The sequence below is a fragment of the Mustela nigripes genome, chromosome 18, assembly GCF_022355385.1.
Source record: "Mustela nigripes isolate SB6536 chromosome 18, MUSNIG.SB6536, whole genome shotgun sequence".
Taxonomy (NCBI): Eukaryota; Metazoa; Chordata; class Mammalia; order Carnivora; family Mustelidae; genus Mustela; species Mustela nigripes.
Window position 1 is genome coordinate 23,548,976 of NC_081574.1, and position 24,440 is coordinate 23,573,415.

The following is a 24,440-nucleotide window of genomic DNA, read 5'->3' on the forward strand; positions in this document are numbered from 1 at the left end:
TTAAAAAAAAAAAAAAGTTTTTAAGTAACTTGGAATGAAAAATTTTTCGTCGTGGAAACTAAGGGAACACAAGTATCTGAGAAACATGTTCTTTTAGAAAGGGATGGTGAGCAATGGCTCATGGAGGAACAATCCCCAAAACCATGTGGTGAAACACTGAGATCTGAAATATTCCCTCTAATCTGAAGGACAAACCAAATGGCCTCGAGAGATTATCTTCCACCCTCGTTGTCTAAGCCTTTTACTCAACAACAGATCAAAAAGAAATAGTACTAATTACTATTTCTAGGACTTAGGGAATAGAAAGTAACCTTGGAAAACTGGGCTATTAGAAACTGAATTTTCAGAAAGGTCACTAAATCTTACTCCCTTGAACTCATTAAAAATAGGAATGATACCCATTTATTCTAGGTCACTTGGATGTAGTGCTGGCTATTACAAAATTTCTGTACCAGCACAGAATATAACTTCTATTTTAACAGTTATTAACAGTTTAAATGAAGATTTTATTGTACAAATTTTCTTCTGTGTATGGATGGGTTTTTTGTAAATCAAGAAAAACTAACAGGTACCCTTTATACTGGCACTATCCCTAGCACTTTTTAAATAAATCAGTTTATTTTTTGATTTAAATACACAAAGCATGAATTCCATATGAATGTCAAAGGTTAACCTAGAAACTCTGAAAGAATTCTTCAATGGGAGATTAACAAGAAAATATTTTTTTATTTTAATATGAGTAATTTAAAATAGACTATAATACACTAAAAGGATCATACACCATAATCAAGTGGTATTTATTCCAGGGGTGCAAGAATGGATCAACATCCACAAGTCAATGTAATACACCACATTAACAAAATGAGGAATAAAAAGCATATGATCATCTCAATAGATTCAGAAAAAGCATTTGACAGAATTCAACATCCTTTCATGATAAAAACGGTCAACAAAGTGGGTATAGAGGAGGGAACATATCTTAACATAATAAAGGCCACATATGAAAAGCCCTAACTAACATTGTAGTCAAGGAATGGTGAAAAGCTGAAAGCTTTCCTCTAGTATTAGGAACAAGATGAAGATGTCTACTCTCACCATTTTTATTCAGTATAAGCCAGAGCAATTAGGCAAGAAAAAGACATAGCATCAAAATCAGAAAGGAAGAGGTAAAATTGTCACTAATAGCAGATGACATGATACTCTATATAGAAAACCCTAAAGATTCTACTGAAAAACTGGGAGGATAAACAAATGCAGTAAAGTTTCAGAAGCACAAATCTATATACAAAATTCAGCTGCTTTTCTACACACTAATAATGAACTACCAGAAAGAGAAATTTACAACTGCATTAGAAAGAATACTGGGACGCCTGGGTGGCTCAGTTGGTTAAGCAGCTGCCTTCGGCTCAGGTCATGATCCCAGTGTCCTGGGATCGAGTCCCACATCGGGCTCCTTGCTCCGCAGGGAGCCTGCTTCTCCCTCTGCCTCTGCCTTCCACTCTGTCTGCCTGTGCTCGCTCTCACTCTCTCTCTCTCTGACAAATAAATAAATTAAATAAAAAAAAAAAAAAAAAAAAAGAAAGAAAGAATAAAGTACCTTGGAATAAATTTAACCAAGAAAGTGAAAGACATGTCTACACTGAACACTATAAGACATTGATAAGAAAAATGGAAGAAGACACAAATATATGTGTTCATGAATTGGAAGAATTAATATTAATTAATATTAATAATGTCCATATGACCCAAAGCAATCTACAGATTCAGTGCAAATTCCAGTAGCACTTTTCACAGAAATAGAACAATCCTAAAATTTGAATGGAACGACAAAAGGTTCCAAATAGCCAAAGCAATCATAAGAACAACAAAGCTGGAGGCATTACATTTCCTGATTTCAAACTATATTACAAAACAATAATTAGAAATCAAGACAGTATGATATTGGGATAATAACACACACAGACAGCCCAGAAACAAACCCATTTATATATGGTTAACAAATTTACAACAGAGTCAAGAATACACAATTGGGAAAGGGCAGTAACATGCAAAAGAATGAGACTAATCCACCGTCCTACACAAACTCAACTCAAAATGAATTAAAGATATGGACATAAGACCTAAAGCCATAAAATTCCTAGAAGCAAATATAGGGTATAAAGTCCTTAACATTAGTCTTGGTGAGGAGTTTTTGAATTTGACACCAAAAGCAAAAGGGCAACAAAAACAAGTGGAAGTATATCAAACTAAAAAGCTGCATAGCAAGAAAACCATCAACAAAATGAAAACACAATCCAGTGAAAGGAAGAAAGTACATGCAAATCATATATCTGATAGAGTTAATATACAAAATATATAAAGAACTAGTTCTTCTATGATTCCTGGACCCAACTTTAACATTGGAGGGTGCGAGGGGGCTTGCCACATCCAACCCTGCAGGAATCCAAGAAAACTCAATTCTGACGCTATCTACCCTGAGACAGCACTGTATTCCACGGGTTAAGGATTCAGACTTACAAACAAGATTACATCCCATCCCCCACCTCGGAGGCCAGTTCTAAGCCCCACTGTGCCAGTTCCAATTACCCGAGCTTCTAGGGGACTGGTTGAGACTGGAGGCTGCAACAAGCTCCTCTTGAGTTTCAGTGAATTTCCTGAAGGGCTCATAGTACTCAAGGAAACATGTTTACCAGTTTATTAAAGGATATGATAAACGATATGAAGCAACAGCCATATAAAGACTGCATAGGGCAAGCAAGGTATATGAGGACATAGAGTTTCCATGCATTCAAAGCATGCCTCTCTCCCCAGATGGTGTGTTAACCTACCCAGCTCTTCAAACCCTCTCCTTTTTGGCTTTTATGGAAGCTTCATTACATCAGCATGACTGATTAAATAACTGGTTTCATTACCATAACAAAAGACACATTTATCATTCTCAACACTTAGGAAATTATAAGGCTTTTGGGAGTTAATGGAAACAAAAACCAAATACATATTGTAAAAAAAAAAATATATCACACTCAAACAACTCAGTAGCACACACACACAAAAAATCTGTTATAAAAAATGGGTAGAGGATCTGACTAGGCATTTTTCCTAAGTTGTTATTCAGGTAGCCAACAAGTACATGAAAATGTGCTCAGCATCACTACTGATCACCAGGGGAATGCAAGTCAAAACCACAATGAATTATCACCTCTTATCTGCTGGAATAGCTATTATCAAAAAAGATAAGAGTTGGTGAGGAACTAGAGAACGGGAACACTTGTACACTGTTGGTGGGAATGTAAACTGGTGCAGCGTTTACAGAAAACAGTACGGAGGTTCCTCAAAAAATAAAAAAAGTACCATATGATCCAGCAGTTCTACTTCTGGAAATATATCCAAAGGAAACAAAAACACTAACTTTAAAAGATACCTGCAGCACCGTGTTGACTGTAGCCTGAGTAACAACAACCAAGACACGGAAACAACCCAAGTGACCACTGATTGATGAATGGATAAAGAAGATATGGTATATGTGTGTGTACATGTACACACACACACACACACACACACACAGGAATACTACTCAGGTGTAAAAAAAGGAAGGAAATCTTGCCATTTATGACAACATGGATGGACCATAAGGGAATTATGTTCAGTGAGATAAGTCAGACAGAGCAAGACAGATACCTTATTATATCACTTACATGCAGAATCTAACAAAATTAAGCTTACAAATACAAAGAATAGAGTGGTGGTTGCTAGAGGTGGGGAATAGGGGGTGGGAGAAATGGGTGAAGGGGATCAAACTTCCAGTTCTAAAATAAGTAATTCCTGGAGATAAAATGTACAGCAAGGTAATAATAGTTAACAATACTATACTGTATATTTGACCGTTGCTAAGAGTAAATCTTAAAAGTTCTCAACACAAAGTAAACAGTTTCTGTAACTGTATGTGGTGATGGGTGTTAGCTAGACTTACTGTGGTGATAATTTCACAATATATACAAATCCCAAAACATTTTGTTGTATACCCGAAACCAAGATAATATTTAATGTCACTTTTATCTCCAACAAAAAATAAAATTTTAAAATGAATAAAGCAAGGGTGCCTGGGTGGCTCAGTGGGTTAAGCCTCTGCCTTCGGCTCAGGCCATGATCTTGGGGTCCTGGGATCAAGCCCCATGTCGGGCTCTCTGCTCAGCGGGGAGCCTGCTTCTCCCTCTCTCTGTCTGCTTCTCTGCCTAGTTGTAATCTCTGTCTGTCAAATAAATAAAATCTTAAAAAAATAAATAAATAAAATAAAATGAATAAAGCAATCAAACAGATTACCTTGTGCTGTTTTCCAGAACTGATCTAGTGATAAACCCTATCCACATAGCATCTTTCTTTCCCAAAATCCATTCTATGACACCTGGAAGAAATCAAACACACACAGTGTCACAGGCCTGCAATCAGGTTAGACTATGAACCAGAAGACACAGTCTGGCCTTACTCTTAAAACATCTATACAATTCCCATTTAAAAACTCTACTCACCCATATAACCGCCATTTATACTGAAACGTTCATTTAATGTAAGACTAAGCAGTCCCTGAAAACAAGACAAAGCAATGAGGTCAAAGACTTCAACCATCCTGTTTTTAAGGCCCCCTCGTATTTATGCTGGTATGCCAAATCCTGGAATGCAGGGGGTGGGGAGTGAAGGTGGGGATTTAAAGCTGAGTCAAAACTATACTATCACATTCTATTAACAGCTTTTAAAAGTTCAAAGCATCTTCATGTGTAGTGTGTGAAATGAGCAGGTAGAATATTACTGGCCACACTTGTCTGAAAAGGAAAACGAACTGTAGAGAATAAATGCCTAACTTGTTTGAGTAGCAGATTAAAGGCCAGATGCCAGATTTATATTACATTCCCAGCCCTCCACAACCAGCCACGTGCTTTTTCCTCAGAAGAGGTTCAGAAACAAACCTGTGTTCCCTCTCTACTCTTCTCTACCACGTGAGCTCACACCTGCGATGGTGACAAAAGTACAAAGGGATGGACTGAGGCTTCATATTCTTTTTAGGTCCTTAGACCCCACCCTTCACAGGCAGTAAAAGCAGGACACAGAGCTACCTGTAAACTTATGTAACAGTAGACTCCTTACTGGTTTGAATCCTGTTAACATGCCCACATAGCCAGCAAAGCTTGAAGCCTTGAAGACAGTCTTATTGTTTCTTTGGAAGTCCAAGTTCACTGTCAAAGGTTTGAGTTGCTCAGTTACGACCCAGGTATTATTGTTTATATTCCACCTACAAAAGACAAATTACAGTGACATTTAAAAACAATGATGATAGGGTACCTGGGTGGCTCAGTGGGTTAAAACCTCTGCCTTTGGCTGGGTTCATGATCCCAGGGTCCTGGGAACGAGCCCCGAGTCGGGCTCTCTGCTCAGCAGGGAGCCTGCTTCCTTTTCTCTCTGCCTGCCTCTGCCTACTTGTGATCTCTGTCTGTCAAATAAATAAATAAATAAAAATCTTTTTTAAAAAAACGATGATAATAATGAATATATAATGATCACGGCCAGGCATTATATCTCCCTAATCCATTAATGACCAAGCCTCACAAGAACTTTGCAATGTGAGTGGTTTTACCCTCCATTTTCCATGTGATAAAACTAGAGGCTCAGAGAAGCTAAATAACTCAAAACAACACAGCCTACTAAAGAGCAAACCCCATATTCAACTGTATGTCTCTAATTACAAAGCACTGTTGTATTTTTCCAGGAATGTTAAGAAGATGTAAAAAAGAATGCTGTTCTTCCCTTCTAAGCAGTAAGCCCAACATGCAGCTGGGGCCTTTAGTCATGCTCCAGATTTCTGTTTACTAGGTTTAACTCCGTTACGGGCTCCCAAAGAGTGTCCCCAACTTTGTCTCAAAACTAGGGATCCAGTATCTTCACTTCTGGTCATATTTGGGGCATGATGTATGATTTACTTTTCATCAGTGTAATACAACATACTCTTCCTAAGGACTGACACTCACCATGTTCTTTACTTACCCAAGAAACACTCCAAAGTCCATGTTTCGTCCATGTAGTAGATGACCTAATTTGAAGTAAGGAGAGACATGAAGCATAATGGATGCATATGATAGTATAACAGATTCTAACTCAAAGCTGGACACTTAATTCTGGTTTACTGATATTTACAACTGTTCAACAGTAAGAATTAAGCAACATCCTAAAATCATAGCCTTAATAAGATCAAACTGTTGTGCCTGTCACAATGGCCAGATCCCCTCCTAATTATCTGAGAACACAGGGTTCCAGGTAAAATTATAATAAGGGAAAAGAATCAGTGCTCCTTCTTTGGTCCACTGACAGGTACCTAAGTCACCTAATGTGACTTGCCAACACATTTCCCTTCAGCAATTGTTACCTACAGCTCAACACTTCAAAGGGGAGGTACCAGGCAGACTTTCTCCTGAGAGGAGAGGTAAAAATTAACAGTAAATCAGGATACATCATCCTGTGCCTGCATTCTGGGGAACTACCAGAAAAAAAAAAAAAAATGGGGAAGTGAAGCTGGTCTACACAGGGTCCCTTGGCTGGGAGATGATGGGACAAGATTTGTCCTAGGCTTTAACGAAAGGCTATCTTATCCATATAAAGATAATCGCTTAACCCTATGAATACTTATACTAAATCATGAACAGTACAAGGCAGACTAGCAGAAAGGATAAGAACGTTTACAGTCCTGAAACACTTCTTCCAAGTGTTCTGCATCCCTGAATTAAACTTTAGTAGCCATTACGTTAGTCTTCTTTTAAAAATTTGCTGAGATCTTCAAACTAGATGCTACATACAGAGAATCTGAAGAGTAAGCCTGCATATTACAAGTTCTAGTTCTATTTATTTAGATTTTTCTTCTACTTTGTATTTGCACTGCCCACCCTCCCTCAGCACACATTTACCTTCTTTGTCTTCTGTTATTATTGAAGTGCAAATGGTAAAAAATTCATAGAACACATTGAATGAAATAATCTCTCCTATGAGAAAAGAAAGGACATTTCTTGGTCAATATACAGAGCTATGACATTGTTAGAAAATTCTTTTTTAAGAAAAGGTTTAACAGTCATCTTGTGCGTTTTTGCTGTGGCATATGAGTCTGCAGACAGTCTGAACACAGCTGCACAGTTGGTCAGGTGGAAGTATCTCACCAGCCTGTACTCTACAGACACAAAACAAGCCCCCAAAGGGTCAGCTATTTGGGCAAGTTGAACACCCAGGCATACTAGAATTGTACTGTAACATGATGTCCAAATTTTTCATTAATGTGCATCATTTTAATTTGGTTTAGGGGTGCTAACATATGACAACTTTTAAAAAAATATTTATTTGAGAGAGCGAGAGATCATGCGTGCGAATGGAGGGAGGGGTTATAGGGAGAAAATCTCAAGCAGACTCTCCAACGAGCACGGAGCCTCAGGCAGGGCTTGATCCCACAACCCATGAGATCACCATGTGAGCTGACCCATGAGATCATGACCTGAACCAAAATCATGAGTGACACTTAACTGACTGAGCCACCCAGGTGCCCCTAAAATATGTTAACTCAATACATCTGGCTCTCTATTATATACTGACCATGTTATTTTGCTCACATTTTTAGAGGTGACAAATATTTCTGAGGTGAAAAAGGAGATCCAGGAACTATTAATAAAATTAGTGCAGAGCTACCAAGAAAATCCATTTTAAAACATTATAATTTTTGAGTATTTTTCCAAAACTGTATAATACCAATAAGCATTTAAGTAACAGGCATACACCCTGGGAATAAAAGGCACAGCATATAGGGAATATAGCCAGTGACACTATTATAGTGTTCTAGCTACACTTTTGGTGAGCATAGTACACTACAAGAGTGATGTGCTGAAACACTATGTTGTATACCCAAAACTTAACTCTGTGTATCAACCAAATGCAAACAAAAAAATTTATTTAATAGAGATATACAGCACACTATCTCTATCACAGTCATGTTAACATGTTAAGCTTAACATGTCTTCCCGATCCTAATCTAATGTTTATTTTACTTCCATTTTGATAACATTCTGTTATTACTTTATTATAAATCATGTGTTAATCTTTTTTTTTTCTTTTTTAAAGATTTTATTTATTTATTTGACATTCAGAGATCACAAGTAGGCAGAGAGGCAGGCAGAGAGAGAGAGAGAGAGAGAGGAGGAAGGCAGGTTTCCCGCTGAGCAGAGAGCCCAATGTGGGGCTCCATTCCAGGACCTGAGCCGAAGGTAGAGGCTTTACCCCAGTGAGCCACCCAGGCACCCCATGTTAATCTTTTTAATTTGTTTTTCTCTCAAGATATTTATATGTGGTTTTTATTTTTGGGGCTTTATACATAATAAAGAAATTAAAGACTTGTTTTTCATATAGGCTATAAGAATATATTCCCAGTATGTTGACCATCTTTTTATATCATTTAAAAAATACGTTATTTATTTATTTGAAAGATGGAGCATGAGTGTGAGAAGGGGCAGAGGGAGAGGGACAAGCAGATTCTCTGCTGAACAGAGCTTGATCAACATAGAGCTTGATCCCAGGACCCTGAGATCATGACTCAAGCCAAAATCAGATGCTTAACTGACTGAGTCGCCCAGCCGTCCCTACATCATTTTTTTAAAAGAGGCAAAAAACAATAAAAAAAACAGCCACCTTTACTGATAACTACTTTTGATTTTCAGAAATTCTGAATCCTCTCTCTTGTTAAACAAAACAACAAGGTACTACTAGCTACTTAAAATAGGTCTATCACTATGGTAGCTTAAAAATAAATTGGAGGTGGCAGGAAAAGTCTTTTTCATTAAATTAAATTGGAATTCATTAAAATTAAGGATTTCTACATACTAAAAGCCACCAGTAAGGGAGTAAAAATGCAAGCCGCGGACTTGAAGCCAGAGAAGATATTCAGAATGCATATAATCTGACTTGTAGCCAGAATATATAAAGAATTCCTTAAAACCATCTACTACCCAAAGCAACCTACACATTCAATGCAATCTCCATCAAAATACCAATGGGATTTTTCACAGAACTAGAACAAACAATCTTAACATTAGTATGGAAACACAAAACACCCTGAATAGCCAAAGCAATCTTGAAAAAGAAAAGCAAAGCTGGAGGCATCACCATTCTGGACTTCAAGTTATAATACAAAGCTGGAGTGATCAAAACAGTAAGGAAAAAAAAATTAAACAAGACAAAACTAGAGAGGGAGAAAAACCATAGGAGACTCTTAACCTTAGGAAACAAACTGAGGGTTGCTGGGGGAGGGTAGAGGGATGGTAACTGAGGAAGGTACATGATGTAATGAGCACTGGATGTTATAGGAGACTGATGAGTCATTGAACTCTACCTCTGAGACAATTAATACATTATATATGAATTAATTTAAATTAAAAAAATTTAAAAAACCAGTATAGTACTGGAGCAAAAATAGACACATAGATCAATGGAACAGAATGGAAAGCCCACAAATAAACCCACAATTATATGGTCAATTAATCTCTGAAAAAACAGGAAAGAATATCCAAAGGGAACATTACAATCTCTTCAACAAATAGTGTTGGGGAAACTGGATACCAACATGTAGAAGAATGAAACTGGACCACTTCCTTGTAACACACACCCAAATAAATTCAAAATAGCTTAAAGACCTAAACGTGAGACATGAAACCATTAAAAACCCTAGAAGAAAGCATAGGCAGTAATTTCTGACATTGGCCATAGGAACATTTTCCCACATATGTCTCCTGAGGCAAGGGAAACAAAAGCAAAAACAAACTATTGGGACTTCAAGATAAAAAGCTTCTGCACAGCAAAGGAAACAATCAACCATACTAAAAGGCAACCTACAGAATGGGAGAAGATATCTGCAAATGACATATCCAATAAACTGTTAGTATCCAGAATAGATAAAGAACTTATATAAACTCAACACCCAAAAAACAAACAATCCAATTACAAAATGGGCAGAAGACATAAACAGACATTTCTCCAAAGAAGACAGAGATGGCCAGCAGACACATGAAAAGAGGTTATTATCAATACCATCAGGGAAATGCAAATTAAAACTATAATGAGCTATCACCTCACACCTGTCAGAATGCACAAAATCAACACCACAAGAAACAACAGGTGTTGGTGAGGATATGGAGAAAAAGTGCGCTGCTGGTGGGAATGCAAACTGGTATGGCCACTATGGAAAACAGTATGGAGGTTCCTCACAAAGTTAAAAAGAGAACTACCCAGGGTGCCTGGGTGGCTCAGTGGGTTAAGCCTCTGCCTTTGGCTCAGGTCATGATCTCAGGGTCCTGGGATCAAGCCCTGCATCGGGCTCTCTGCTCAGCAGGGAACCTGCTTCTCTCCCTCTCCCTCTCTCTCTCTCTCTGCTTGTCTCTGCCCACTTGTGATCTCTGTCTGTCCAATAAATAAAGTCTTTAAAAAAAAAAAAAAGGAACTACCCTACAATCTAGCAATCACACTACTGGGCATGTAGCCAAAGAACACAAATACACTGAATCAAAGGGATACATGCATTCCTGTTTACAGCAGCATTATTTACAATAACCAAATTATGGAAGAAGATGAAGTGTCCACTGAATGATGAATGGATAAGAAGATTGGGGGGGTGGTGTCTATATCTATATACATGTATATACACAATGTAACATTTAACAGCCATAAAAAAGAATGAAATCTTGCCATCTGCGACAACATGGATAGAGCTAGAGTGTATAATGCCAAGTGAAATAAGTCAGTCAAAGAAAGACAAATATCATACGATTTCACTCATATGTGGAATTTAAGAAACAAAACAAATGAACAAAGGGGAAAACAGAGAGAGGGACAAATCAAAAAACAGACTCTTAACAAACGGATAGTTACCAAAGGGGAGGTGGGTGATTTATGGAGTGCACTTGTGATGAACACCAGGTGACGTATGTATGGAACTGCTGAATCACTACATCATACACCTGAAACTATATAACACTATGTTAACTAAGTGGAATTAAAAGAAAAACTTAGAAAAAAAAGAATGTTTTAAAACCAATGAAAATGGGCAAAGACTGTAACAAACATTTCAACTGTAGGAGGAAGGAAGGAAAGAGAGACAGACTATCTTTTTTAATCATTTTTCTAAAGAAGCAAAAACAACCAAAATGCTAACCACTGAAAGAAAAGGTCAATAGTCGTACAATCTTACAGTCATCAAGAAAAAGCAAATGACACAATAATGGGATTCCACACACTCAACAAAGTGGCTCAAATGAAAAACACTGATGCTAGCAGGTAGAGACGTATTAAGGAGAGGAAAGTAAAACTCTTGTACTATTTGTCAGTGGATACAATTACTTTGGAAAACTGCTTGGCAGAATCTACAAGGCTCAAACACAGCTACCCTATAATCCAATATATCCAACAGAAATGAGTGAACATGTCCATCAAAGACAGATACAAGAATATTCATAACTGTTTTATTCTTGATATCCAAAGTCTAGAAAACACCCAAACATTCTATTTATACAGTAGCATACAACCTCTAGATAGGTACTCTAGATAGATAGATTTCAGTACTCTAGATAACTACAAGAAACCTGACACAACCGTTCACACTGTGTAGGGAGGTTCAAGAAGGCAGAACTCATGTATGGTGAAGTCAGAATAAGCAGTTAACTTGGGGATTTGGTACTATCTGTGAGATGGCATGATGGAGCATTCTGGATTGCTAGAATATCCTTGTCTTGACCTGAGTTGTGATTACATGAATTCATGCATTTTAAAAGTTTTATTGAACTGTATACTTAAGATCTATGCACTTTACTGTATGTAGACCATACCTCAATAGAAAATTTTTAAAGTGCTTTATTAAATCTTACAAAAGCTGCAAAGTGAACTTTACCTAAAGGTATCTCAGTAACAGCTGCGATCCCCTTCATTTCCTCCTCAAATGGACCAGGAAAGTTGCCAAGTAGGCCAGGCTGGAAAACAAATAAATTATCAAACATTCGACCTAAAGGGTTGCTTTGAGATTTGGTTCTTTTACATATAATATGTTCTAGATGCTCCTTCCATGAGAAGTAATAAAAGTCATTATAAAGCACTTTTTTTTTTTAAGATTTTATTTATGTATTTGACAGACAGAGATCACAAGTAGGCAGAGAGGCAGAGAGAGAGAGAGGAGGAAGCAGGCTCTGCTGAAGAGAGAGCCTGATGTAGGGCTCGATCCCAGGACCCTGGGATCATTACTTGAGCCTAAGGCAGAGGCTTTAATCCACTGAGCCACCCAGGTGCCCCTATAAAGCACTTTTATATCCTATATTTCTAAGAGACTCTTTCTAGACTCAATATTGGGCCCCTCGTTCTTTAACTATCGCTTTTATTCCCTTAAACTCAACTGTTCTCAGGTATTATGCCAAGACCTATGACTTTTTTCCTGCCTTGTATTTTACCCCGTTCTCCACAAAAAAGAGATAACTGGCAATAACTGCATTTGGATGACTAACATGGCCCACAAACACTTCATACGTACCGTACCCTTATCTCCACCCAAACTCACCCTCTCACCTTGGCAATGCATCCTAATCACTACACTTCCTATCCACACTGTCTTCTATTCATTCACAAAACCTGTCTTGGTAAATGGGCTTCCTGGGCTAGATGCATTATCACAGTTTGTTAGCAAACAAAGGACACAGGAGCAAAATCCCAGCCGGCACATATTTTTATTCTCAAAGGCAACTTTCCACTAAAAGTGAAATTACAATTTAAGCTCACAGCCTCTCGCTAATAAAGTGCTTAAAATCCGCAAGTCTCATTTGTCACCAACTTGGTGTTTATATCATGTGATCTAAGCACTTTTACTTCCACTCCTTAGGAATTCAAAGCATTACACAAGTGGAATATTCCTGCCTATGTAACAAACAAAGATGACTTACTGAACATGTATTAACCACTTAATCATATTCAGGCACTGTGCTTTATATACAGTATTTCCCTTAATTCTCACAGTGAACATATAAAATACGTGTTATTATTAGTGTGTTCTCCCTGATGAGAAACCTAACATTTCACAGCTTAAGAAATGTGTGAAAGGATATAGTTATTACGGGACTGATCCAGCCTTAAAGTCCAATGATTAAGGGGAAAGAACCCAATGTTGTCTGAATGCAATCCTGGACATGTACCATCCTGCTGGCATGCAGAGGAGGGGAATGGGAGGGCCTCCTGTCTGTTGTTCCTGTGAACCTTTGTATGTGGGGGAGGTCTGGTTAGTAAACATGAAGGGGTCACTTAATCAAAGACTCTGAAAGCATGAGTATGTGGGAGAACAGAGTTGGCGGCTGGCAGGTGCAAGTGTCTCAGGGATGATAAGCATAGAGCATCCAGTCTCTAGGACTCCATGATGCTTAACTAGTAGGGCAGATTTGGTGATACCCAGAGGCATTTTTGGTTTTCAAAAATGAAGGGGTACACCCTGTGGGTGGAGGCTAGAGATGCTGCTAAACACCCAACAATGCACAGACAGTCCCCACAACAAAATATTATCCAATCCCAAATGTCCTAAGTGCTGAAACATTTGCCCTAGGCCCTTGGTGGTCTTCCCAATCCTTTGTACCCTGCAGAACATACAGGGTCCCAAAGCAAGGACCAAAACAGGGTGATAAGGATCTCTCGGAAGCAATAAGGGCCAGGCCCTAGACTTTCCATTGGTCCCACCTATATTAAAAAGAAGCTGAAGGGGGCGCCTGGGTGGCTCAGTGGGTTAAGCCGCTGCCTTTGGCTCAGGTCATGATCTCAGGGTCCTGGGATCGAGTCTCGCTCGGGCTCTCTGCTCTGCGGGGAGCTCTCTGCCTGCCTCTCTGCCTACTTGTGATCTCTCTGTGTCAAATAAATAAATAAAATCTTAAAAAAAATAAAAGAAGCTGAAGAAATGGAGTCTTCCTGCATGACCAAGAGGAAAATGAGCTGATTTGGCAAATACACTGCTAGAAGATACACTCAACTCAAGTGAGTTTCAATGGTCACAGCTACTGAGGGCCTCCCTAAAGAGCACAGCCAGGCTGAATATGTCATTTGGTCATATGTAGAAAAATCTCTGGGTGTCCTGAGATATAGAGGCAAAGTACTTCAAATTAAACAACAACAACAACAACAACAACAAAAAGCAAAAAACCCACACACAACCCAAATTTTCAATAGTGAACTTGCAAATACAAGTACAATTAACGATGAGTGGGGTTAGGAGTGCACACCTCCTGTATAGCTGAAAGTCCCCATATAATGTTTGACTCTCCCAAAACCACTAATAGTTTACTGCTGACCAGAAAGCTTACTGATAATATCAACAGTTAATTAACACACATTTTCTATGTTATATATATATATATGTATTTTAACCTGTATTCTTACATTTTAAAAAGCTAGAGAAAAGAAAATCTTAAAAAAAATCATAAGGAAAAGAAAATACATTTCATTTATGGTACTTTGCTGTATTTATAAGAAAAATAATCCATGTATGGGTGGACCTTCCCAATTTAAACCTGTGCTGTTCAAGGGTCAATTGTATGTCTAAGGGGAAGGGCATACCATGCTCCCAGATAAACACATATGTGTCCACTGTTGTCTAAGTAGTTCATACTTAAAATTAAGGGGCAGTTAATTGCCAAAATTTGTCATGCTATTTTGTGTCCTATTATTTATACATTACCAAACCCCAGAATTTTAAGTCTCTCTAAGTTTTGATAGTTGTCTAGAATAAATGAAAACTTGTCGAAACTCCTTAGAAGAAGTTGTCAATTTATGCCTTTAATACCAGAGCCTTTTCTGAACTCTGTGTGTATATGTGGATATGTGTATGTTTAAAATTTATTGTGGGAAATAATATTTCTTACCAACTTTTGATCCACTATCTGCATAATTTTTCCACTTGGCACAAATGCATTTACTAGATCCTTCAGGGAATTCACTATAATTCTTAGCTGAAAAATAAATAAATTGTTTAATTAATAAGAGACATAAAAAATGTTGACTACTTAAGATTAATATTGGTAATATGAAAACAGACAAAGACCTTTTGATTTATCCATATATAGAGAGAGTGCTATTTGAAAATATTTTCATCTAATCTATACACACAATGCATCTTTAACAGGCTATTTTATTAATTAATTAGAAAAAGATGATAGAAACAAAGGCAAAGGTGAGTAAAAAGATCAGGAAGCTATAGAAAAATGGCATCATTTCTTCTATTATTGTTAACAGGAGAAAAATATCAAAATTATATCCTTAAAGTACTTGGTGTGTAATTTCATGAAATGCTCTTTTAAAAATGCAATATATTCAGTAATGTCAGAAATAGAAGATTTAACAATCAGCATACCGCTGGTGCCTTGTCAACCATCAATTCATGCCATCTTTTGTAGGGCGGTAAGTCAAGATTTATGGTGTACCATGGAACTGGACCCCTATAGCTGTAATGAGAGGCGTGGAACCATAAAATGAAAAAAGCAGATTTTTGACGGGAGTTAGATAGTTACATTGAGATAGATATGTTAGAGGCATATTCTTAACAATAACATAGAAGCTAGTACTCAAACCATGGTTTGCACAAAAGCTCATTTTCCCAGCTAGTGTTTCTGCCCTATGTTGTATACACAATCACAAACAATTTCAGAAATCTTAGAATAGAGTTATACATTCTGGAAGATTAAAGTGAACTGAAGATAAATGAAAGAATTTTGGCTCAGAGCCACATGTCATCTGAATCTCAGTGCTAGAAAATATCTGCCTTTTGTGCCCTCCTAGATCTCTGCAGAGACTTAGTCTAGGCTTTGGGCACTTCTCTGATTGGTTTCCCAGTCTCAGAATTCCCTGTTAGACAGTCACACTACTGCCAAATCATTGTCTTAGCACTGGCTTCTGTACAGTTGCCTTTTAAGCTTCCAGAAGTGGCAACATGTATTAGCTTCCAGATGACTGGCTTCAGAAACCTTCAGTACTCACTCAGCCATGAGACTCTTCCTGCCATGCATTCTTCTGTAGTCAGTGCACACCCAAGAACTGTTCCAATCATATGCATTTACTACTCTTCAACTGAGAAATAGCAGGTTCTATTCTGAGGATATAGCAACGTCCACTCCTTTATCCTTGGAGCTTATTTCTGGTAGATGAATGCTACCACCTTTCTCCTTAGCTACAGAAACATTACCTTCCAGATCTTCTTACTATGCCTCTAAGGGTGTGCCATTCAGTGATTTATCAGCTTAGAGGTATGCCTAAAAACAGCCAGCATGTGCACCATTATTTTTCTGCTCCAGAGAAACATAAGGTACATGCTGGTGTGAGCTACAGTAACTGATATCTATATTAAAGACTTTGATACTTAATTCCTAGAAAAAAGCTTAACATAAAAAATTAATTCAGCTTCTAACTGGTCATAATTTCATAAGCAACATTCGGTCCCACAATTAAAAAAAAAAAAATCTTGTTCATCCCATTACAGGTAGGTGCTACCAGTGGTCTCCCCCACTGCCAGCAAGCACCCAGATTTCCATGTCTAGGAGTGATGGTAAAGTAGTGGCCACTGGAGCTGTGGACATTGGTGGTACTGCCCTAAGACAGGTTTTCTGAATTCCCATCAGCTGCTCTTCCCCTTAGAATATCAACATAACCCAAATCTATATCCACCCTGATTCTTCTTTAGGTAGGCTCAAGGATTCCAAAGAAGAAATGGGGAAGAGATAAACTCAGTACAGCAGAGGATTAGATTAAGTGGGCATGGGGAGACCCCCAAATCTCTCTCTAATAACACCTCCACCTTTGAAAGAACTGTGAAACTGATTAACAAAATCATTTTAATAACTAAAGCTTAACCATGATCCCACATTTTACTTCTCATTAAACATTTTTCTAAAATATCTCCATATTTAACATCTGTACCTAGTTTCCTAGAAAAATAAACATGTACCTTACTGAGGGCAGTAAAGATTACACGAAACACACAAAAAATACTCAGCAGTATCGGTATTCAATCAATAGTCATGACTATAGAATATTTTCCCACTTTACTGCAAACAATAAACATCATTAAATCATGTTTGAGACTTAGCATCTGCTGTGCCCAGGTCATCACAGGCACTATGAAGAACTGTCTGAACCCACCTGGCTCCACAGGTGGCTCAGAAACTAGTCCATGTGACACAACACACGAACACGCAAATAAGAAGGCAGTTGCTACGCGCCAGGGAGCAGTAGAAAATAAATGCTAATGGGATCTGGTTGGATTCAGGGGTGCTCTAGCTGTCAGTCCCTTGATCTCCAGCCCTAATGTAACTGGTCAGGCTGGATAAACAGGTATTTCTCTCCTCCCTCACAGATGCCCATGCATACCTCCAGAATCGATGTACTCAATCAAAAATAATGTAGAGGAGGATTCTGTTGTCATTCAAAGGTATATGAATACCACACTCCCCTCTCATATCCCAAGGCACAGTTATAGTTCAGAGGAAAGGAGCAGAGCAGAATGGAAGATTTTTCTGCAGAGAACAGGCTAGGGAAGTAGGAAGGAATCCAGGGGAGATACCAGGACAAAAATATTTACATTGTAGGGGCACCTGGGTGGCTCAGTGGGTTAAAGCCTCTGCCTTCAGCTCAGGTCATGATCTCAGGGTCCTGGGATCGAGCCCCACATCAGGCTCTCTGCTCACTGGGGAGCCTGCTCCCTCCTATCTCTCTGCCTGCCTCTCTGCCTACTTGTGATCTGTCAAATAAATAAATAAAATCTTTTTTAAAAATTTACATTGTATAGATAGATAAATATGGGAAAAATGTGTTTATTTCTACATGTGGGTTTTGTACCCGTCTTTATACACGTGTATACACATACATACACTCAGTAGCCTGGAACCAGTTCAAAGCCCAAGGAGGGAAGGTTTGCAGGATAATCAGTTCATAGACACACGTAAGGTGGACATGAAAGGGAGTAGGAAAAAAAAGTCTTTAACATGGAAGATGTTGGGACGCCTGGGTGGCTCAGTTGGTTGGACGACTGCCTTCGGCTCAGGTCATGATCCCGGAGTCCCGGGATCGAGTCCCGCATCGGGCTCCCAGCTCCATGGGGAGTCTGCTTCTCCCTCTGACCTTCTCCTCGCTCATGCTCTCTCTCTGTGTCTCTCTCTCAAATGAATAAATAAAATCTTAAAAAAAAAAAAAAAAAAAAAAAACATGGAAGATGTTCCTTATGTGTTAAATGAATTGGGGCAGTGACACCAATCAAGAGATGCATGTAATCAATAAGGCACTGAAGAGCAAGATGTTGCCAGTGTTGACACAAAGGAAGACCTCCAGAGAGCAAGCCAAGGGCTGGAAAGCACACTGGCTTTAGAAGAACATAGGAACTGATTACTCCTAAATTACTTCCTGTCAAATATTTGCCTTTTTCCACAGAAAAGTGAGTAAATCAAAAGAATTTTGTGTATTACAGTGGCACTGTATCTGGGGCAGAGGCTATTACATAATTTAGGCAAGTGTGTACAATATATATAATTGGCATGTTACAAAAATCAAGAATGTCATCTTGATACTGCTGGTTTCTGAAAATTAATAAAAGTAAATGCCGTTTAGTCTGGAGTCAGGGGCGGCAGGATAGCTGTCAGGCCCAACTGCAGATTCAACAGGAAGAAAGCTGCCTTTCAAGCTGATACTACCCTTAACTACTACTTTACTACCACCACCCCCACCCTCCCCCACCCCCGCAAGGGGAAGAAAGGTTGCCCTGACAACAGCTCGGCCAATGAGAAGCCACTATTCTTCCAACTCCCAGTTCACTCCACTGGACTTATTTTAACAGCCTTTTCAACTTCCCCTTTTTCCTCTAGAAAACATCGTTCCTCTCCTTTGTTCTGCAGACTTCCCTAAGGTTTTGCCCTAGGTTGCTTGTCCCTCACTATAATTCTCTGCTATTTCTGAATAAACCTATATTCGCTGGTAAAATAAGTGGCAGATTTACGTTTAAGGTTAACATTACTTGGTGATCAGAAGTGGAATACAGAGAAAGCTCCCAACGACTCCAAGGCTGGTGAGCAAACAGGTGAGGATTAACCACAGAGCCACCCGGGCTCCCTTCTTTCTTGACAATCCTTGGGCTGGAGGGTAAGTTTTCCCTCAGATTCAAGCTCCACTCTCTTTTTGAGCGCTCTCCAGGCTTTATTTGGGATCTGTCTTAAGGCCTTGTTTGTGTGTGTGTTTCTTTTTTTAATCTGAGAGTACTTACTGAGTCCTTTACAAAATCAGACCGTTTGTTATAACTGTACTGACTCCTGTATAGACTGTTGTGAACTGACTCATTTTGGGATTGGACTGTGCCCGCTGGATATGCACTAGTTTTTGGTATGACTCCAATTTGGAACTGGATTGTTCCTACTGGAACGATACTGGCCTTTGGCCTAATGCCTTCTGGAAACAGGCTGTTCCTGTTGAAACTGTGCTACTTAGCATTTTTTCTCTTTACCCTAGAGAAAAATTTCTAAGAAATGGGATCTCAGTCATCAAAATGCTTCGAGGGTACTCGGCCCCTCCTAGGACCCCAGCTGTTCTATGTTTCAAAACTGAATATGCATTTATAACTAAAGAGACTGAGTTAACCAAAAGTAACTAGAACTTCAATGCCCGTTATGGGGAACTTTGGATCTCCCCAAACTTGGTTTACCCAAAAGTAAATTAGAAAGCACAGCCACTAAAAAACAAAAAAACCTAAATGGGATTCCTGTTTTAGATGGTACCTTGAGGCTTCTGAATCCCTTCACGATTTTGAGTTTGCCTCTTTGTAAGATACTATTTCTAAATTAACTGACAAGACAAGTGAAAGAAGTCAAATAGCTTCAGAGACCTTTTCTTCCGCCTCTACCTTTGTTTCCTGACACCTGGCAGGTGCTACTTTCATTTTTTTACATTGCTGAACTTCCTTTTCCCTCTGAAGTACTCCCTGCTCCTTCTCCTGAACCTGCTAAAACCTGCCCCTTTGAAGCTGAGCCTTCCGATGAAATGCCAAGTTTCTTATGCTCCTGTACTAAGGGAACTTAGTCATGAAGAGTTTTCTGAAGTGACTGGTGACCTCTCCCCCACCCCACAAGCTTTAGAATTTACCCTAGTTATTCAAATTTACCATTCTAGTTCTCAGATTTATATCCATTAATCCACATGCTTACTTGCAAAGGCCAGACCAAAAACTGGATGAAACTAGTCCACTAGGAACATCCTGAAGGACACATAGAGAAACAGACTCCTAACTTTTGGTAAGATACTAGAACACTCCCAAGGAATATCCACTGGGCAGTTACAGCAGCTTTCCCTAAGCATGTCGATGGGAACAAAAATTCAGGCTTGTGCACAAAAGCCTGAAGAATCTCTTCATAACTACTATAATTGACTCCGAATTGTTTTTAAAGAAGGTACTGGTTTTCCTTTAAATGCTGAATCCACCAGGTAATATTTAACTCTGTACTCATCAATGACCCAAACTAGGATGTTTCTCCTTGAGTCTTTTTTTTTTTTTTTTTTTAAGATTTTATTTATCTGGGGAATGGGAAGAGAGGGAGAGTGCACGCATGAGCAGGGCCAAGGACAGAGGGAGATGCAGAGTCCCTGCTGAGCAGGGAGCCAAATCAATTCATGACTTGATCCCAGACCCTGGGATCATGACCTGAGCTGAAGGCAGATGCTTAACAGACTAAGCCACCCAGGCGCCCCCTCCTTGAATCTTTTAAGAGGACCAGGATGAAATGGAAAACCATTTCAGCTTGCTTGTGTCCTAGATGGGTCACCTAAAGGACTGCTAAAATTCTCAAGTTCCAACTTGGGCGAATCAGGCTTAAACCAAAAACCTTCCAGTTTGTGCTATTACTGCAAAGAGCCAGGGCATTACTAAAAAGCTGGGACAAACTTAAGTGCTCTAGGTGCTGTCTAACCATCTAATTCCCAAACACAAGGCCCTGAGGAGCTACAGGTGCTCATCCCAACCCTCCCTCGTCAGTGACCTACAGAAACCACTTTACAGACTGGGGAAAAAAAAAAAAATCGATGTCTGTATCAACACTAGAGCTACACTCTCCATGCTTAATCCTACTGCTTTAAAGCAGCCTCTACCTCAGAGCACTACACAAGCTCAAGTAGCTAAGGTGAGGTGAAAGGGGGGGTGAGGTGAAGCGGCGGGGGGGCGGGGAGGTGGGAGAAGAGGGAGGTAATCTCTCATAAACCTCAACAGGTTCCCATCTCTGAACCTATTCCCTTTTGTCAAGCCTATTGAGAGACATGCATCCTTTTTTTTCTCCTCTGCGTTCCTCCATCTCTATTCATTTACTGGGCCAAGATTTCTCACAGAACTATCATGCCAGAATTGCCTTCTCCCCAAAGGGGAAATGATTCTAGAATTTGTTAACAGTAATCAAAAGAGCGAACCAAGGGGATTAAATGACCTTCCACATCTTTCATTGGCTCCATCTCTGACTACAGCTGCATCTAGGAACACTGATTATTTGCTCCTACTGGATCAACTACCAACTCCTTAACAGGCAAAATCCTCAACTAATACTGGCACAATTCCAAGTGCACCTCCCCAACAAGATTCAAAGAGATCCCTCAAAACCTCTCTGCAGAATTAATCAATACTCCATAAATAAAGAAGGCCCTGGAGGCATCAAGCCCCTAATAGAAGATTACAAGGCTCAGGGCTCACTATCCCCTGTACTAGTCCCTGTAATACCTCTATTTTATCGGTAAGAAAACCCAATGGCCAAACGGAGGTCTGTCCCAGACCTAAGAACAGTTAATACTACTGTTTCCCCTTGGTATCCTGTTGTTTCCAACCTTCATATGCTACTGATATCCATTCCTACTGAAAGCAAATTTTTCAGAATTTAACTACGCAGAACATTTTTAGTACGCTCACTGATGAGAACAGCCAGTATCTTTTTGCCTTCACTTGGGAAGAACAGCAATACAACTGGATGGTAATATTTATCCCTAGGGTTTCACAGAGTCCTCCTTACTTTTCACAAGCCTTAAAAGCTGATTTGGATGATAGAAAGTTTTGGGAAGGCTCTACTTTCTTAAAATATTAGATGACTTGCTTCTCTATCACCCTTCTCAAACTTCTTTACAGGAGACAACAACCATCTATTAAAATTTGTAGGCTTAAAGGGAAATAAAGTCTCCAAAGTGAGAAAAAAAAATAGCAGTTTGCTCAAATTCAAGTTTGATACTTAGGGCATCTGATCTTCAAACAAGAACTACATTCAGATCCAGATGATACCCTATATGATTGTTGACATGACTTTTTGGCCCCTCATGACAATTTGTAAGAAACTCTTCTACCAAGGCAAGCTTTTTCATGACTTCCTGAAAGTTCTTATTTAAAGGATGTACGTGGTACATACTGAATGGGGTATGCCATCACAACTTCCTTTTGACATCACTGAAGCAGCACCTTGACCTTTGGCTATTTCTACCCAATAGGATGAAATATATGCCCTTGCTCAAACTTGTCCCTTCACCAAGGCTAAAACCACAGACATTTATACCAATAGTCAGTATACCTTTGGGGCAATTCATCACTTTGGAATATAATAGAAACAACGAGATGTCCTTACCCACAATGAGGATAAGATTAGAAACGGCTCTTATGTCCAAAATGTACTAGATGTCATACTTTTGCCAGCTGCTCTACTAATAAGGTTCTTCGGCATACCAGACTTGACTCACTTCCTGTGGGCCAAATAAAACCATCTCATAATACCTTTGGTATTTCAACCAAAAATGCTGTTCTTAAGGAGACCAAGAGAAAAACCTCTATCACAGTCCAAAGGACGTTCTCCCAGATGATTATTTAGAAAAACTGACAAGAGATGCCCAACAACGGACTCCAGAGAGGGAAAAACGACACTGAAAATCTAGTAATTGTTGTCTTGATAAAAAGAGACTCTGGTTTGGACCAAATAACAGTCTGGCCCTACCAGAAATTCTAAAGCTCCCACCACTCAAATTCATTAAACCACTGGACTACTAACAAAGTGTTAGTATGTACCTGTACTGTATGTTTACAAATGTACTCTGTGTGCTCTTGGCTATATCCACTATTCTGCTTCCATTGTCTCTTGAAGCAGAGACTTCCAGGAGGCATATATGACTCCATGTTTGCCTCCACAGGGAAAACCTTTCTTCTACATTGCAATCAGTGCCAATAAATATTTCAGTTAGCTACTTTCAGGTCTAGAGTCCTAGTTTAGAGCCATCATACAATTTGGAGTTCTGTTACTTCTTCCGTTCTGTATAATTATTTTAAGTTTTGTATTTTGCTCTCTATTGAACTTTTTAAAAAATGTACTCAGTAAGATGGTGCTGGTTCAGTGCTCTGAGAAAATCTCCAACACTTATGACCTTAAGAAGATACAGTTTTTAGATGGGAAGTGCCTTAGTGTTCTCTCCTAACCTTCTCGTTAACTCAAATAGGGCTTTAAGTGATTTCCAACTGCTCTGCACCTTCTGCCCTGCACAGAAATGTGGAAAACCTGACTCTTGATCACTGATGCTTTCAAAGAAAGATTTTTCTTTTTTAATTTCTATTTTTGAAGACTTTCTTTCTTTAAGGAAGCTTCACCCCCAACATGGGGCTTGAACTTACAACCCTGCAGAAAGAAAGGAGCCTTGTAAATTGATAATACTTTAGATACTACTTTACTAGCCCTGCAGGAAGAAAGGCTTTCCTCCTCTGCTGGCAACAACCCAGCCAATAAGACACTGCTATAACTCAGCCAATAAAAAGGCACTATGCTTCCAACGCCATTTACTCCAATGTAAGAGCTGGTTTGAAGAGCCTTCCCAACCTCCCCCTTTCCTCTGTAAAAGCGCGTTCTCCTCTTTTGTTCTGCTGGCTTCCCTACGGTTTTGCTGTAGCTTGCTTGTCCTGCATTGTAATTCTCTGCTCTTCACAAGTAAACCCTTGTTTGCTGGGACAATAACTGGCAGTTTTATTTCTAAGGTTAACAGGTTAAAGCTGTACTCTCCTTTCCCCTGCCCACCCCAGGCTACTTTTAGAAAGAAAGAAAGCAGGGCAAAAAAGATTACCCTTCTTTATACCTTTCTCTTCTTTTCCACATTCTGAACCCTCTGGGCTGGTGGGCTGTTCTTATATTTTTCCCATAAACCCATTTAGCCATGAAAGATTTGAAAATGCCATATACCTATATTAAAAATATTAACATAAAGGCACTAAAATATGACACTGGCCCTTCCCTTATGTTTTTTAATCTTGTTTTGTCCTCAACAGCTTTGATTATCACACTAGGGGTTTATTTCTTGAAGGTTTCATATATAAGACCCTACACTTTCTTCCA

At 39.1% G+C, this 24,440-nt stretch overlaps 1 protein-coding gene across 1 annotated transcript in view; it reads right to left on the reverse strand.

The window, feature by feature from the left end:
* ASAH1 (N-acylsphingosine amidohydrolase 1) overlaps nt 1-24,440 on the reverse strand; it is a 47,336-nt gene that overhangs the window by 2,796 nt on the left and 20,100 nt on the right. The window contains exons 3-10 of the mRNA XM_059384089.1: nt 15,434-15,524; nt 14,946-15,032; nt 11,954-12,032; nt 6,948-7,022; nt 6,034-6,079; nt 5,140-5,284; nt 4,527-4,581; nt 4,321-4,402 (exon numbers count right to left, since the gene is read on the reverse strand). Coding sequence (XP_059240072.1) covers nt 4,321-4,402; nt 4,527-4,581; nt 5,140-5,284; nt 6,034-6,079; nt 6,948-7,022; nt 11,954-12,032; nt 14,946-15,032; nt 15,434-15,524 — 660 coding nt within the window. The remainder of the gene's footprint in view (nt 1-4,320; nt 4,403-4,526; nt 4,582-5,139; nt 5,285-6,033; nt 6,080-6,947; nt 7,023-11,953; nt 12,033-14,945; nt 15,033-15,433; nt 15,525-24,440) is intronic.